Consider the following 17,758-nt stretch of genomic DNA (forward strand, 5'->3'; position numbering starts at 1 on the left):
CATTTTATTGTTTGAAAGCGTTTTAATTTAAGGAAATACATTAAATGCATACCAATTTGACGAAATTCATTTTTCTGCCGTAGTCAATATACGCATGTGCAAATTAATTTTATTGGATAATAAAGTATGGTTTCTTTACAAAGCTAAAGAAGCACGTCATATTAGAATTCACATCAAAATTTTTCAGCTGCCATACTATATGATAAAATATAAGATTCCTTGTCTATATCAGTATCATTCCACAGCCCATGTCAGACCTCAGTCCAGTCTGATATGAAATTTTCTAGATGATACCAGGGCCACCATGAAGAATCTATAAAATAATCTATATATATTGCATTCTCACATAACTTGGCCCTATTTATCCTTTTTGTGCTCAGGTGGCATATGGCAAAAATTTATAAGTCATTCTCTTTAACACCTCACTGATGGTCTTGTAGTTGTATGATAGGAATATTACTGTTAACCAATTAAAACTTTAAGTAGTCTTCAAAGGTCAGTACTTTTCTCTCTTTTGTGATATTATAAACAATAATATGTCATGTATATGTTATCATTATAGTAGGATAATTAATCACCTCAGCAGCTAATTTACTCTGTACAGAGCTTTCTTCTACAGCAACCATCTCATTACAAATAGCCACTTCTCTCCTTTCTACAGATTCCTGCAACTCAATCTGTGTCTCATCTAATTTCTTTCTTATGTCAGCATTCTGGACAACAAATGATATACTATTATATGACTTTTCAAAATTGTATAATTATTCTCTGATTAACAAGTTAGAGAGGATTGAGCTCAGTTAGGTTAGTGAGCATTAGGTTCATAAATAGCACTATATGTTTATTGTGTGTACACAAAAAACTGTATTAATATATTCATCCTTAATTGTTTAAGGTTATCATTTCATACTTAAGACATTTTTATCAACACAAGTAGTAGTATCACTAGAAACCAAAAAAATCCTTACCAATAAAATTACTATTACAAACCCTACTGCTAGATATTTTAGGATGAAAATTTATAGTGTTGCCTACCTGAGTATGGCTGTCCTCTGATAATCTTATATTTTCATTCATTAATTGCTGTTTTTCCTTTTGCAATCTTTCTGCTAACTGTTTAGCCCTCTGCATCTCTGTTAAGTATAAAGTACAGATAGGAATACACTTGACAACTAGGTAAAATTATAAAACAAACACTGAAAATATCTTCATTTGACTGTTATTATATATTTGCTATATATATTTTTTCATATTTACAAACAAGTTGCAATAAAATAGTCTTTGTTTATCTTGTATTTAATGTGTGTCCAGCATTTCATATATAAACATACCTTCCATAATTTGTTGACGACTTTGCTCAAACTCTTTGGCAACCTGCAAATATTTAATAACATATAAATACATGGGAAACTTTCACACAAAACTCTTGTCATTTGAGTATCAAACTACAAGATAAGTCTATAATTTTGGGGGCTTCTTTGGAATGAGTCTTTTTTACTAATCCTTGAAAAATACAAAAAGCTCCATTAAAGAGTCTATATTGCCTAAGAATAACCATTAAAATCAAGGCTAAAAAGTTCAAAACTTCAATTCCAGAACTCTAATTTATCCAAAGTTCAGTAGATTAACTAGGACTGTTGATAAGCATTGCATACGACCTATATGAAACATGCATAAGTACATGTCAAGATTTGAGAAATGAACAGACCAATGTGATAATTGGACGATGTCATCTACAAACTTTCATTGTATGTATTGCCACAGCTTTCTGTAGTCCTTCTAATATAAACTTATTACAAACTTACATCAGTGTGTTCTGCCACAGTTTTCTGTAGCCCTTCTGATATAGACATATACTGTTGTTTTTGTTCTCTGATATGTTGTAACTGATCTTGTAAGTCTGTAAATATTATTCATATAATTACAACCTTTTAATTATTCAAAAATATAGTCATATTGATACAATTTTGATATTCTTTTCTAATTACTGTTTGTTGAATTTGGTTTTTTTAACATTCTTCTTTTTCTCTTCTGTTTGAGCTAAAATCCAGTTTTACTATTTTAGCCAAAATTTTGCTTTTAATTATATAATGATAGAAAGTATGATTATGTTCATACATATGTAAATGAGCAGCGGTTTGTTTAAACTGATAGAAGTATGATATGCTTATTATTCAGTAATAATACATAGGTAAAACCTACTTTTGATTTCCTGGTTACACTGTTCAATAGTCAACCTAAGGTCTTTAATAGTTTCCTGGTCTGCAGTACTGGACTCCAGAGATGGTATTGTAGGCATTCCTATAACAAATAGATGATTTCAATAAGATGTAAAACAAGGAAAAGCATATCCTACTGAGATTTGGCACAGCAGTATAAAGCTGTAGGATGATAACATTTAATTCAAGGCCTTTCATCTAATCACAAGAAAGAAACAATGGCATTCTTCAGTGACATACTTTAATAGTGTTAAGTGATTATCTGACTATTTTCAGCTTTCATGCTTAATGTCAAGCTTAGATTAAAAAAGTTTTGATCATTACATACTCTTTAATTCTTAAAAAAAACCTGAAATTTAAGATAATAAATAATAAAATGCTTTGAATGAAAACAAATTTAATTCATCAGGTAAAAATACACAAGAGACTATATTCCAACTGTATCAAGGGACAAAACTAAAAAATATAGGTTGTAATAAAGAAGGCTATTTATTCCAGTACTAAAAATGATAGAAATATTAACCACTTTTCAAAAGTTAAATCTTACCTGCTACAGTGCCACGATTGGCTAGAGTCTGCTCAGCTGTTTTCAATTTGTATTCCAAGTCTACAGTCTGTAAATATGTAACATAAAAGGTACAGGAAACAAATTCTTGGGTAGATTTCAACAACAATCAATTATTTGTGACTCCACATATTAACTATCATCCATCAGTTTAGCAATATCTGCTATGATTATTTGGAAAAAGGATATTCAATTTGCTACACATCAAACTATTGAATCAATACCTTCAGTAGTTGAATACTTCAACCCTATTATCAATTTTCCCAACAGCAAATTTCATCATACAATTTTGGCCAGTACATACAGGTTAAGGTTAAAATTGATTTTTTAAATCAATCAAATTTGAGATAATATGATTCTCTGATGTATCAGTTTCAAAATATTTATAAATTTTTCACATTTTTTGTTTGCTTTCCATTCAGCAACCCTTAAAATATCTTTTTTGTTGTGTTATAAATTAAGGTATTTCAATTTTATGAAAAGTTTTCCATCAGAGCATTTATTAGTTTTACTACGCCCTCAACATATAAAGTTTACACATACACATGATTAATCTAAAACTAACCTGCTGTTTAAGTTGTTGTTTTTCTTTCTCCAAAGCTGTACATTTAGTTTTGTAACTTTCCTGCTCCTTTAATGTCTGTTCCAACTGTGACCTCAAACTCTTTGTCTGTTTCTAGAAAGTAAAGTTATCAATTTCTTTTATTTACCTTACTAGAATTAAGTTTGACACACCAGTCTAACACTATGAATAAATTAAAGATATGGTTCAGCTGACCAAAGACATTACCTTTATCCTACACACTCAAGTCATTTTGCTATAAGAATGTTTTTGTGCTGTCAAAAGTAATTTTCATAATGTTTATTTTCTTTTTGCATATAATTTTACATTTCATTTTCTTCTTGTTTTGGTCTTCAATAAAATATAATTCAAAACATAAAAGACAAAAATAAGCAGTCTGATTTGAACTCTCATCCTCAATTTATACTTAGGGGCCTCGGTGGCTGAGTGTTCTAAGTAGTTACCAGTCAACATTGAGGTTGTGAGTTCAAACCCCACTCGTGTTGGTGCACTTGACTCCAATCTTAATTGACTAGGATTATCAGTTTTCCTATTGAAGGTCTTTGGTTTTTTCGGGGCACTCCGGCTTCCTCCACCAATAAAAATTGGCCGCCACGAAATAGCCTAAATGCAGTGCTTAAAAGTGGCGTTAAAACACCAAAAATCAATCAAATCAATCAATTTATACTTCATTGAGCTAATCATTAAGATAAATTTATAAAGTCTGTAAAAGCAACCTTGAGTTATGGTTAGACATTATAAATGGAAGGAAGGACAGAGTTATGGTTAGACATTATAAATGGAAGGAAGGACAGAGTTATGGTTAGACATTATAAATGGAAGGAAGGACAGAGTTATAGTTAGACATTATAAATGGAAGGAAGGACAGAGTTATGGTTAGACATTATAAATGGAAGGAAGGACAGAGTTATGGTTAGACATTATAAATGGAAGGAAGGACAGAGTTATGGTTAGACATTATAAATGGAAGAAAGGACAGAGTTATGGTTAGACATTATAAATGGAAGGAAGGACAGAGTTATGGTTAGACATTATAAATGGAAGGAAGGACAGAGTTATGGTTAGACATTATAAATGGAAGGAAGGACAGAGTTATGGTTAGACATTATAAATGGAAGGAAGGACAGAGTTATGGTTAGACATTATAAATGGAAGGAAGGACAGAGTTATGGTTAGACATTATAAATGGAAGGAAGGACAGAGTTATGGTTAGACATTATAAATGGAAGGAAGGACAGAGTTATGGTTAGACATTATAAATGGAAGGAAGGACAGAGTTATGGTTAGACATTATAAATGGAAGGAAGGACAGAGTTATGGTTAGACATTATAAATGGAAGGAAGGACAGAGTTATGGTTAGACATCATAAATGGAAGGAAGGACAGAGTTATGGTTAGACATTATAAATGGAAGGAAGGACAGAGTTATGGTTAGACATTATAAATGGAAGGAAGGACAGAGTTATGGTTAGACATTATAAATGGAAGGAAGGACAGAGTTATGGTTAGACATCATAAATGGAAGGAAGGACAGAGTTATGGTTAGACATTATAAATGGAAGGAAGGACAGAGTTATGGTTAGACATCATAAATGGAAGGAAGGACAGAGTTATGGTTAGACATCATAAATGGAAGGAAGGACAGAGTTATGGTTAGACATTATAAATGGAAGGAAGGACAGAGTTATGGTTAGACATTATAAATGGAAGGAAGGACAGAGTTATGGTTAGACATCATAAATGGAAGGAAGGACAGAGTTATGGTTAGACATCATAAATGGAAGGAAGGACAGAGTTATGGTTAGACATTATAAATGGAAGGAAGGACAGAGTTATGGTTAGACATCATAAATGGAAGGAAGGACAGAGTTATGGTTAGACATTATAAATGGAAGGAAGGACAGAGTTATGGTTAGACATCATAAATGGAAGGAAGGACAGACGTATGGTTAGACATTATAAATGGAAGGAAGGACAGAGTTATGGTTAGACATCATAAATGGAAGGAAGGACAGAGTTATGGTTAGACATCATAAATGGAAGGAAGGACAGAGTTATGGTTAGACATTATAAATGGAAGGAAGGACAGTTACAGGGCTCACGCTACCAGGCGACTTGGGCGAAGAAGTCGCCCTCTCGACCGTCACTTCGCTTTCCCCGACCCCCAAAAGCGAAAACAAGTCGCCCTGTTCTTGACGAAAGTCGCTTTCAGTCGCTTCCGTCATCGGACATTTTCAATTTTTACCAAGTTGATGAAACATCAATTTTTTACTGATAATTAAAGAAATTCTTTAGAAAAGAGGTTGAAGCATTGTCTTCGCAGTGTGTATCAGGTTATTTGATAAAAAATACAACTTTTTATCACTTCGTGCATTTTCGCAAGTTCCGGTGCTTGTTACTCGAAAACGTACATCAACCTAAATTTCGGCGGCAAAATAAGTTTGTTACTTCATTTAAACGTGATAAAAGTTGCCTCCAGTAAATGTTTAATCCATTTATTGCATTAAAACCGTCATGTTCCTTTCCAAATAACTTGTCAAACATCGTTTATTTTTGTAAATTTTCTTGCATTCGTCCGCCATTGACCGATTTCTAAACTACGGATCTGAACCGGACCAGCTATGACCGAAATCCGTACTTTTACAATAATTACTACGGACGCACGGATGGAACAGCTGACAGAAGAATATTGATCCCAAAGGGAAAAATTACGCATCCCACACGCATTAAGAGACTTTTGCTAACATCTAATTGACTGGTGTATATAATTCCCTATATTTTTTATGAATGTTTCAAACTATTGATTAAAGTTGCTAAACTCTGAGACTATTATACTAATATCAATATATTATGGCCCAGCTTAATAACTTTTATATTTTTTTTATGAGAAAGACTGAATGTCATACACAAGATAATTTTTAATTAAATTGTAATTGATATAATTTCTTTACATTTTTTAAAATAAATTTTTTTTTTAGTGCTAGATATTTAGTTGGTAGTTTCTCACAAGAACCTTAGTAAAACTTAAACAACTTTTAATTACAAATGTTACTTTAATTGTAATTTTTTACTCATATGAATTGAACAACATAAAAAGAACATTATTTACATATGGCCCTTTATACTATTGTAAAATCCAAACATTGTAGCGCACCCGCGCCAATGAGCACTTCTCTTTCAAATCTCACCACTTCTCCCTATCAGTTTCAAAAAGAGAAGTCACTTCTCCCTATAATTCTGAAGTAGTGTGAGCCCTGGAGTTATAGTTAGACATTATAAATGGAAGGAAGGACAGAGTTATGGTTAGACATTATAAATGGAAGGAAGGACAGAGTTATGGTTAGACATTATAAATGGAAGGAAGGACAGAGTTATGGTTAGACATTATAAATGGAAGGAAGGACAGAGTTATGGTTAGACATTATAAATGGAAGGAAGGACAGAGTTATGGTTAGACATTATAAATGGAAGGAAGGACAGAGTTATGGTTAGACATTATAAATGGAAGGAAGGACAGAGTTATGGTTAGACATCATAAATGGAAGGAAGGACAGAGTTATGGTTAGACATTATAAATGGAAGGAAGGACAGAGTTATGGTTAGACATTATAAATGGAAGGAAGGACAGAGTTATGGTTAGACATTATAAATGGAAGGAAGGACAGAGTTATGGTTAGACATCATAAATGGAAGGAAGGACAGAGTTATAGTTAGACATTATAAATGGAAGGAAGGACAGAGTTATGGTTAGACATTATAAATGGAAGGAAGGACAGAGTTATGGTTAGACATTATAAATGGAAGGAAGGACAGAGTTATGGTTAGACATTATAAATGGAAGGAAGGACAGAGTTATGGTTAGACATTATAAATGGAAGGAAGGACAGAGTTATGGTTAGACATCATAAATGGAAGGAAGGACAGAGTTATGGTTAGACATCATAAATGGAAGGAAGGACAGAGTTATGGTTAGACATTATAAATGGAAGGAAGGACAGAGTTATGGTTAGACATCATAAATGGAAGGAAGGACAGAGTTATGGTTAGACATCATAAATGGAAGGAAGGACAGAGTTATGGTTAGACATCATAAATGGAAGGAAGGACAGAGTTATGGTTAGACATTATAAATGGAAGGAAGGACAGAGTTATGGTTAGACATTATAAATGGAAGGAAGGACAGAGTTATGGTTAGACATCATAAATGGAAGGAAGGACAGAGTTATAGTTAGACATTATAAATGGAAGGAAGGACAGAGTTATGGTTAGACATCATAAATGGAAGGAAGGACAGAGTTATGGTTAGACATTATAAATGGAAGGAAGGACAGAGTTATGGTTAGACATCATAAATGGAAGGAAGGACAGAAAAACAACAATAAATGACCATAAATCTGTGTTTGATTGATTGGCAAATACAAAAAGTTTAAATACCTCCCACAGAGTATTAAGTGCTCTATGTTCATCTTCTTCAGCTTTCAGCTTTCTCTTTAATGTATTGACTTCCATCTCTAGAGATTCTATCTTATTACTGTATCTAGTCTTTGTATCAAACTCTGACCTTTCTAAATTATTCTGAAAAGAATGAAAGAACATGCTGTACAGTATATCTTAAAATTTTGAAGTATTTGAAAATATAATTATCAAATGCAAGATAAATCTGGAAGTACAACCCTGTTTTTGAAAACAAATATGTAAGATAATATTCAATTACACAAGCCTTATAGTTATATGTCAGTGTATTTGCATGTTATATTTTCTTTTTAATACAAGTATATCAGGGGCAAGAGTTATTGTACTGAAACCAGAGCTGGGAATACAATGAGAATAACTCTGTATAAACCAATGGATGAGACCATCCTACATAATGCTCTGTATAAACCAATGGATGAGACCATCCTACATAATGCTCTGTATAAACCAATGGATGAGACCATCCTACATAATGCATGTCTGTTTACAGAAAGAAGTTTTGGACTTTCAGATTGCTAATGTGGCAAACACTTTTTTCAAGTTGCATTTTCAATTTATACATTTAAACTGAACTCATTTTTGCCTGCTAAGTCGGAAATTGGTCCATATTAGTCTTTTGATTCTTACCTTAATAGCCTCTAAGTTTGCCATTAACATGCTCTGTGATTGCCTTTCTCTTCTATGACTCTCTATTTCCTGAAGTAATCTACCTTCTGAACTTTTTAGAAGTTCTTTCTCCATTTTAAAGTTCTGGGCCTGAGCCTGAGCTCGAGCCAGATTTTCTTGTGAAGACATTGCATCCTAAATTATAAAGTGTAGAGATAAGTAACATTTCTGTTCTGTGTCAACTGATATTATAAACTACTCTACCAGATATTTAAATGAGTCAGGAAATAACTCATTTTAAGTTTCTGATAAGGGTCTTTTGCTTGCAGTGTCTTTTAAGATACTCAACATCTTATTTTGGTGATATATGGTAAAAAAAATAATATTTCATAGCTAATTCTTCATTTTTATCTTCCAACTCAACCCTTACTGCAAGATATGAGATAAAAGTATGAGCTTCTGTTAGGTTGATCAAAAAGTCATGTGAAGGATTTAAAATATAATTGTTATCTGATAATTCCAAGAAACAGGTATTAACATTGATGGTTGCAGAACCAGTTACCGGTATTGATTTTCTATATTTACTGTGGCCAAGAAATTCATGGTTTGCCTGAACAAAAAAAGCAAAATCTAATTACCTGCTGAAATAATGTAACAGCTGCACAGTAACTTTAGAAATGCATATTATAAAAAATATTTCTTAATTCCCCTTTAAAGATGTTCATAAAAAATGAAAGTCACAAATAATTTTATTCAGCTGTCTCTTGATGGTCATACAAGCTACATAAAACATACTTTTATACAGTATATGTTATATGATACTGACCTGTCGAAGTGTATTGACTGTCTGTTCATGCTTGGCTACAGATGTAGAATATTTCTGTACTTTCTCTCTAAGGGAGGCAATCTCCTTTTTATAACCTTCATTATTACTAAGTAAAACTTTGTATCTCTCAGCCTGGAAATCTAACTGTAAACAATTAATGATATATACATTTAAAACATTATTTTAACAGTCTACAATTAATAATGATTGTAATAGTTTTATTTTGCATTGTAATCACTTACATTACGATTACTCATAATCAGAAAAAGCACAATTACTGATTACACGTGATAAAACTGCATAATGTAGAAGATTAAAGCTGATTACAGACTTGACTTTATACTATGAATCTTGAAAAAAAGTTTATAAATAGGTCAATTTTTATAAAAGGTAAATACTTTTAAGAAGAGAAGGAACATATGGTTATCCAAGAAAGCCTTACGAATAATAGTTGATATTTAACTTTCTATGTCAGTACCTGCGATGCTAATTTAGCATTCTGTACTCTAGTGTCAGCTTGATTCTGTCTTGTTTTATCTATCTGCTCATTTAACATTCTGGAATAAATAAAGATATCTTATTAAATTTGTATCAAGTAAAATGAACATGAATTGTAATTTGTCAGTTTCTATAATTGCTTAGATATAATGAAGGAATTTTTTTTTCTTTTCACAAACTAAAGAATTTCATTTGACACTGTAACCTCTAGATTGTGTAATGTACCTTTCATTTTCACTTCTCTCTTTCTTGTAAGTACTGAAATCTTCAGTCATCTGTTTCAATGCAACCTTGGTTTCTTCCATAGTTTTATCTAGACCTGGACTCCTCATTGATGTTACCGGACTCTGAAGATTAGCACTGACACTTCTACTGGGCTTTGGTGTGGTCATGAAGGAATGTGGTAATGTCCCCTATAATAATATTTCATAGGGGTGGTCATAAAAAAGGATGGCACTGTTCCTATAATAACATTCCAATTTTAAATTTGTACACATTGTGTGTGATTATAATTTCAACAAATATCTAAATAAGCAGTTAATGTTTCCATCAAAGATTAACATGGATCTTCTTCAAATAAAATTATCTTAAACCTTGACCCAACAAGAACCAAGCCAATGTTCATGGACTCAGGATTTTTTTATTTTTTTTTTTATATTAAGAAAACTTTATGGAAAGTGTTCAATATAAAAGAAACAAAATCATATTTGAATCTTGTAAACTACAATAATGTACAGAAAAACCCCATAATAAAGGATTAGTTAAAACTCACTGCACTCTCTTGTGCTAGAACTTTGTACATATCTCTCTGATTAACAATAGCTTCAACCTATAAAAAAATAAGATGAGAAATTTACATTTTAAATTGATAATAACAAATAACAATAACAAAATCTTTAGCATATCAATAATAGTCATATTTATTTTGTTGTTTTGTGTCTTGTTGTTTAATTTTATATCAAGACCTAAAATTAGCAATCAGAACATATAGAACTATACATGTATTTTATGTAATGGGCATAATAGACTTTGCTATTGTGTATTGCCTTTTCCAATCCATTACTGAGACCTTAAAATATTATTGAGTACACACAAAACTATATGTATTAATGCTGTCTGTAGTTATTTAGTGAGCTTTCCCTATATATATCTATCTTAACTATGTTTCATTATATAAATAACACATAGCTGAGAGGGTGATAGAGCAGATTGTTACCCCAAGAAATCATTGTCCACTGCGGCGAAGCCAAGGTTGACAATGCTTTTTCGAGGGGTACCAATCTGCTCTATCGCACTCCCAGCTATGTGTTATTTAATTTATTATACTGAATGTCCTTTCATTATAGTCTTTTACAGATTAATTTTATTTGAAAAGTATTTTCTATGACGTCACGTACATAGCAACATTACGGGTGTTAGAAAAAAATAACAAAAGTTATTCAAGATGTTTTATTTTTTTATTTTGACAGTCCAATAATAAAATCTGAGCCAAAACGTAGAGTTTTAGCACTGTATTTAATTACTTGATATAAAGTCAATGCATTGTCCTTTAAACTATCGGTTTTGCTTGGTCTAGACGAGAGGGTAACATTCAAAAAAATTGTCACCCTCTCAGCTATGTGATAGAGTAAATTAACACCCTTGTATCAGCCAATCAAAATATGGCATTTTAACGTAAAGTATAATATAAAATTTTAACACATCATTTCTAAAAATACATTTGATAATAATGAATTACCATCTCTTGCTGTCTATCTCTAGCCATCTTTAGCTCTTTCAATTCATTGTGTGCAATATAAAGTTGATCTTTTAGTTCCTTTGTTCTGGAATTGTAAAAAATAAGATATTTCTAGAAACTGATATATAAAAAACATGAACCTATCTGTACAATTTAAATCTTATTCTTTTTGAAATTATCCCCATGTAAATGCAAAAAAATAAGATTAAATCATTTGTATTCTGCCAAATATTTGAAATTTAGAAAATTCCTTGTGAAATATTTCAATAAAACTTTTCCCATACTCTCTTTAATAAAAACAAAACATATAACAGCCATCAATTAATAAACTGTGTAAAACATAGTACAACAGATAATTTACTTTGATTCTGTGGCTAGTTTTTCTTCTTCTTCTTTCTTCTCACTCAGTTCTCGTATCACAGCTATAAGTCTTTGATTCTGTCTCTGTAGATCTTCAATGTCCCTGTGGACATGTATACAAACATATTGAAATTTTATAAATATAATATTCATTTATTATAAAATTCATATTACTGTCATAGTGGTACATTTATTCAAATAAACAAAATCTCAATTTTTCTGCTAAATAAGCTATTATAGCTGAAATGCATGATGTCAGAAAGAGAGAGGGTAACACATCTTTGAAGTAAATTAAAACATAACTACAGTTTTATAGCCCTGCATGATTAAACGATCTCCTAAGTGAAAAAAATTGAAATGTGTTGAATTGATTATTTTATTACATTGGTTGTAATGAAACAGTGTTATTCCAGTTAATTAAAAAAAAACACATATTTCCACTCCTCTGACATCCTACAACAGTGTTTGTTGTTAACACATTGAAGCTGCATCAAAACAAATATTGGGTATGTGTAGAAAAATATGATTCTTGTTTTTTTTTTAACTTTATTTCCATTAAACAGCCCATGGTCAATGAAGGTATAACTAATAGAAACAAGAATGTGTCCATAGTACACGGATGCCCCACTCGCACTATCATTTTCTATGTTCAGTGGACCGTGAAATTGGTGTCAAAACTTTAATTTGGAATTAAAATTAGAAAGATCATATCATAGGGAACATATGTACTAAGTTTCAAGTTGATGTAACTTTAACTTCATCAAAAACTACCTTGACCAAAAACATTAACCTGAACTTCGCACTATCATTTTCTTTGTTCAGTGGACCATGAAATTGGGGTCAAAACTATAATTTGGCTTTAAAATTAGAAAGATCATATCATGGGAAACATGTGTGCTAAGTTTCAAGTTGATTGGACTTAAAATTCTTCAAAAACTACCTTGACCAAAAACTTTAACCTGAAGCGAACGGACGTACAGACGAACGGAGGCACAGACCAGAAAACATAATGCCCCTCTACTATCATAGGTGGGGTATAATCAAAGAGCTGAAAGCTCTGAAGAAAAATGACGCCACTGTCTCTAATATTGGGATAGTTTTTATGCAAGTCTTGATTTTCACATACCGTAATTAGTTTAACAATGCAACATGTCTCGTAAGCATATAATTGATATTTGTATATATGTGTGTGTGTGAAGTGAAGGTGACAACTGGCTGTTTTTTTAAGACAAATGAATAGGTCAAGACTACCTGAATTGTACAAATAAATACCGTAGAAAGGCTTGTATATTTCTCACTGGTACATAGTCTGAATCCGGGTCCGTTCGCGCCCACTCATGTTCGCCCCCTTTCACTTTCACACCCTAAATGTTCGCACCCAATCTTAATTGGTTTTGTGTTTAATAACTCTGTAAGCAAGAGTTTTCTTATAAGTATAATTGTTGTCATTGTCTCAAAATAAAGTGAGACAGCATTTTTATTTGTGTTGAATAAATCTTAATCATGTTTTGGATAGCGTATTGTTAAAAATAATAATAATCCTTTCTAATTAAAGTGGTATTTTGTCAACGTTTTATTTTGTGTTGAATAACTCTTAATCATGTTTTGGTTAGTGTATTGCTATAACTTTGTTTCATTGACTTCTTTCAAAATGAAGTGAGATTCTGACTATGTTTTTTTCTGTGTGTTGAATAGATTTTATCATGTTTTGGTTATAATAGTGGATTGCTATATTTTGGTTCCTATATTTTATTGTTTCGTTGTTTCAGATCAAAGGGACCAAGCTGTTAAAAACAATTATCTTTTGTGTTTTTCCTTTAAAATCTTCAATGTTTTACTCATACCAAGCTATAAATACATTAAGTATTTACACCAAAGCAATTTAAAACAACAATCATGATTTTCCAATTATTCAACTTGAATTTGAATTAAAATTGAGCGCGAATCAGTAGAGTGCGAACGGACCTTGGGTGCAAACGTGCGAGGTGCGAACCTGCAAGGTGCGAAAGTGTATTAGGCGCGAGCAGACCTGATACCACAAAATATTAAGTAAATAATCTTTTTGTTACTGTTATCAAAGGTCTAATGAAACTCAGGTAATTTCAAACATTTGTCAAAGAATTCTAGTCAAACCGGCACCTGGTTAAATTGGCACCTGGACAAATCAGCACCTGGTTAAATCGACACCTGATATAGTCAATTCGTCACCCATGTTAAATATATATTTTAACAGTATTTTAAGCAAAAAGAGTAAAAATAAGTAAGGGGTTGCCAGAATTTTTTTCAGTATTTAAGCAAAAAGAGTTAAATACTAACTTTCACATTTTTGGGTGTTCATTGTACATTTTGTATATATTTATTTTTCTCAACATTTTTGGTGTATTTTTAATGATATATATATGAGTAGTCAAAATAATTATTACGTCTGGCAAGGCTTTTTAAATTTTATTCTGGGACACCTTTCTATGACCGCAAGGCTATGTTAATTTTTTTCTGGGACGCCTTCCTACGAAAGCCTTCCTACGAACTTCGTAGGAAGACGTCACAGAAAAAAAATAAAATAGCCTTGCCAGACGTCATAATTATTTGGACTAATACATGAGATATTGGATATTTTTATGCATTATTTAAACCAGTTGAGCATTTTACAGGATTGTTTGTTTAATGCTTTTTAAACTTTACTTTATTTTTTTAATAATTGTCTAATTGTTAAAACAACAGCTTGGGTAAGGGCTTCGTTGTTTACCTTTATACACAACAACATAATTTCACTTTGGTTTCGTTGTTTACCTAAATACACAACAACATATTCACTATGTACTTGGAAACAGTTATTAATTAATTGAATAGAAAATATTATAACAAATATTATTGGATGCCGAATTGACGTCAAATTGGTGCCGATTTGACTAGATGCCAATTTAACCAGGTGCCGACTTGACTTGTACGTTTCAATTCCTCTGCGATCGTTTGCGGTATTTTCTTGAGAAAAACCTATTTTCCATCATCAAAGAGAAGACGAAACTGCTTGAAAATGATTCTGGAACGCTTCATGATTGTTAAAATAAGTTAAATTCACTCAAAAAACAATTTTAAAACTTGCGATGTTTAAACAGGAAGTTTCAAAAGCACGTGTAAAAAAAGAAATTAACCGGTGAGAGTGGAAATCCGTACATAACAGATATCACTATAGTACGACTTTGAAAGCAAAACAGTTCCATCCTTTTGTAAAACAGTCTTTAATATACCTATCACATTAATGTTTGAAGGGTCTTAAGCTTATTTAAACCATAAAAGTCGGTATGAAACACCAAAACGGAATGAACAATAACCGATTACGTTTTGTAGTTTACAAATTTTAAACTGGTTCCCGTCCAACTACAACACTTTGTCCAAGTGTAGTGGAATACAAGCAGAAACCAGTTAGTTTGTAAACTGGTTCCTGGCTGATTACTACACAATGACCTCTCATGCATAATTAATGATAACACAAGCAGATTCCAGTTTGTATAGAAAATAGTAAATACGAAACCAAGCGCGGTAGGCAGAGAAATGTAATGAAGTTCAGGTCGCCAGTAATGGAACAATGACTGCGTCATTTTCCAAAAATTCAAGTAGGGAAAAATATTGGGACTGAAAAATACTGACTATTAACTCTAGCTCTATACAAATTGATGAAAGATTGAATTAATTAATGTGTTGTTCTGCCAGTTGTTAAATATTTTTCTATATTTGAAATCTTCAATTAGTTATTCTATGATCAATGGCCTACATGTGAAAAATTTGGATGATACAACATGGAGGAACTGACATTCTTTTAACTGATGTAATATAACAAGATGCGATATTTAATCTAGTATCTAGTTTCAAATAATATAGCATACTGAACTGACATGTTCTACTAATGATCCAAATGTAACTAGGTAGATAGTATTGTCTCTGATGAACTGACAATTTCTCTTACTCACCTAAAAGTGACAAGTTTAGATGATATTGCTTCACATGAACTACTGATTTCTGATGATGATACATTGTCATCATCTGACCTTACAATTCTTCCAGTTTTGACTTCCTCTATCTCTTTCACTAAGAACTGAACCTAGGTGTAAATAAATGATATCGTCATTGTATCATAAACAGACAAAATAAACTGTCAAATTTTACTAAAACTAACAAAACTAGACATCATTGAGTTGCGAGTCATCTTTGTGGGCCCTGCTGTGAATAACGTGTGGTAAAGAATTTGTAACTTTACCAGAGAACATTAAATCATAACTGTTCTGGGGAAATAAAGCAGACACTATCGATACTATAGGACATGGAGTTGTCAACTGAACAAGTTTTTGACCTTGACCTTTGACCTTAGAAGTTATTCATAAATTTTGACACACCTTCTGGTGTTGGTTAATATACATGTCAAGTATAAACTTTGAAATCATAATGGTTCTCTAGATATAGAGCTGACACAATTTGTTACCGACAGACAGACAGACAGATTACTATAGGGTGTTCACGATTTGGCAGGGCCCTGATAATGTATAAATGTTTAATAATTCACTAATTCAACAGGCACAACTGATTGAGGAGTAAGAATTTATTACAAACAATCATTTTGATGTATAATAATTATATCCCATGACAGAATTCTTCATAAGACTGAAAACAATGTTTTTATAAACAGCCTTCAAAGATTTATGGTACACAGCCTACCTGATGTGACAGATCTAACATTTGTTGTTGATATTTGTGATTTTCTCTCTGCATGTGATTAAATTTTCTGATACTCTCATCTGCCTCTGATCTCAAATTTTGATTTTCCTGCAAAAAAACATCAGAATAATGTAATATTTATTTTTTTAATTTAAAACAAAATGTTGAATTCAATCTCGTTAATTAACCTATTTGGAATCAAATGCATGTCTCCCTTTAATAAAGCCTACTTATGTAAGCACTTCTTTACACTTAAACAATCAAGATTTAATGCTGAGCATGGCTATTGATGATATGTATAAATGAACCTGACCAATGAGTATTTACCATTTTGAACTATATAAATGTTAAAATGGTCAATACAATGTACAATATTGTACATACCAATAATGAACTATCTAACTGTTTGGTCAACTGATCAATATTTTGTAAAGCCTGTACATAATCCTCTTTCTGCTTCTTTAGGACTGGTGCCTTTTCTTCTATTTCCTGTACAAAAGATAAGCATCAAATTCAAAATTTATAACTACGCAGACACTAATGTTTTACATGGTATCACTAAGAACTGATTGAATCCTTAATAAAACAAGTCAACTTTGTACTAAATCAAGGTATGTCAACTGAGAAAGATAACCATACTTGTCATTCTTGTAAAAATATTATAACTGTGAATATTGATCCTCCAAAGACAGAAACAGCACATTCATTTGACATTATGTTTCATGTTTTGGTATTTACTTAGTGTTGGATCTTACTCCTTGTTCAAGTGTTTTTTCAAAATCACCTGTATGTAACCTTTTCATACTATCTGTACAATGTGAGTTTATACTTATTTTTGAAAACCATGTGGATATCTTCAACTGTATTTTAACATTTTATTCTTGTCCAATGAGCACCTATCATTTAATAACTATAACACTAGAACTAGACTAAAGAATAGGGTGGAAATAAATTCTTACTAAAAAGCAACCACTTGTATTTTAAAAAGCTTTAGAAGAATAACTCACATGAAGTATATCATCCAAGTATTGCTGCAGTCTTTTGTTTTCTTCTTTCTCTAACATAAGTTCGTCAGATACATTCACAAATGCATTGTATATCTGTTATATAAAATGTATAATACTTATATACTACTTGTCAAGATTGATGAACGAGTGTTATTTCAGTTAAAACCTGTACC

At 31.7% G+C, this 17,758-nt stretch overlaps 1 protein-coding gene across 2 annotated transcripts in view; it reads right to left on the reverse strand.

The window, feature by feature from the left end:
• Positions 1–17,758, reverse strand: part of LOC139517446 (nucleoprotein TPR-like) — a 59,698-nt gene that overhangs the window by 26,152 nt on the left and 15,788 nt on the right. For both annotated transcript variants that reach the window (XM_071308493.1, XM_071308484.1), the window contains exons 12-30: positions 17,586–17,678; positions 16,963–17,067; positions 16,579–16,686; positions 15,837–15,967; positions 11,870–11,971; positions 11,509–11,593; positions 10,543–10,599; positions 9,996–10,183; positions 9,751–9,829; positions 9,273–9,416; positions 8,468–8,641; positions 7,802–7,942; positions 3,350–3,460; positions 2,767–2,833; positions 2,203–2,301; positions 1,806–1,900; positions 1,332–1,374; positions 1,036–1,133; positions 579–713 (exon numbers count right to left, since the gene is read on the reverse strand). In XM_071308493.1, coding sequence (XP_071164594.1) covers positions 579–713; positions 1,036–1,133; positions 1,332–1,374; positions 1,806–1,900; positions 2,203–2,301; positions 2,767–2,833; positions 3,350–3,460; positions 7,802–7,942; positions 8,468–8,641; positions 9,273–9,416; positions 9,751–9,829; positions 9,996–10,183; positions 10,543–10,599; positions 11,509–11,593; positions 11,870–11,971; positions 15,837–15,967; positions 16,579–16,686; positions 16,963–17,067; positions 17,586–17,678 — 2,055 coding nt within the window. The remainder of the gene's footprint in view (positions 1–578; positions 714–1,035; positions 1,134–1,331; positions 1,375–1,805; positions 1,901–2,202; positions 2,302–2,766; positions 2,834–3,349; positions 3,461–7,801; positions 7,943–8,467; positions 8,642–9,272; positions 9,417–9,750; positions 9,830–9,995; positions 10,184–10,542; positions 10,600–11,508; positions 11,594–11,869; positions 11,972–15,836; positions 15,968–16,578; positions 16,687–16,962; positions 17,068–17,585; positions 17,679–17,758) is intronic.

The sequence above is a fragment of the Mytilus edulis genome, chromosome 1, assembly GCF_963676685.1.
Source record: "Mytilus edulis chromosome 1, xbMytEdul2.2, whole genome shotgun sequence".
Classification (NCBI taxonomy): domain Eukaryota; kingdom Metazoa; phylum Mollusca; class Bivalvia; order Mytilida; family Mytilidae; genus Mytilus; species Mytilus edulis.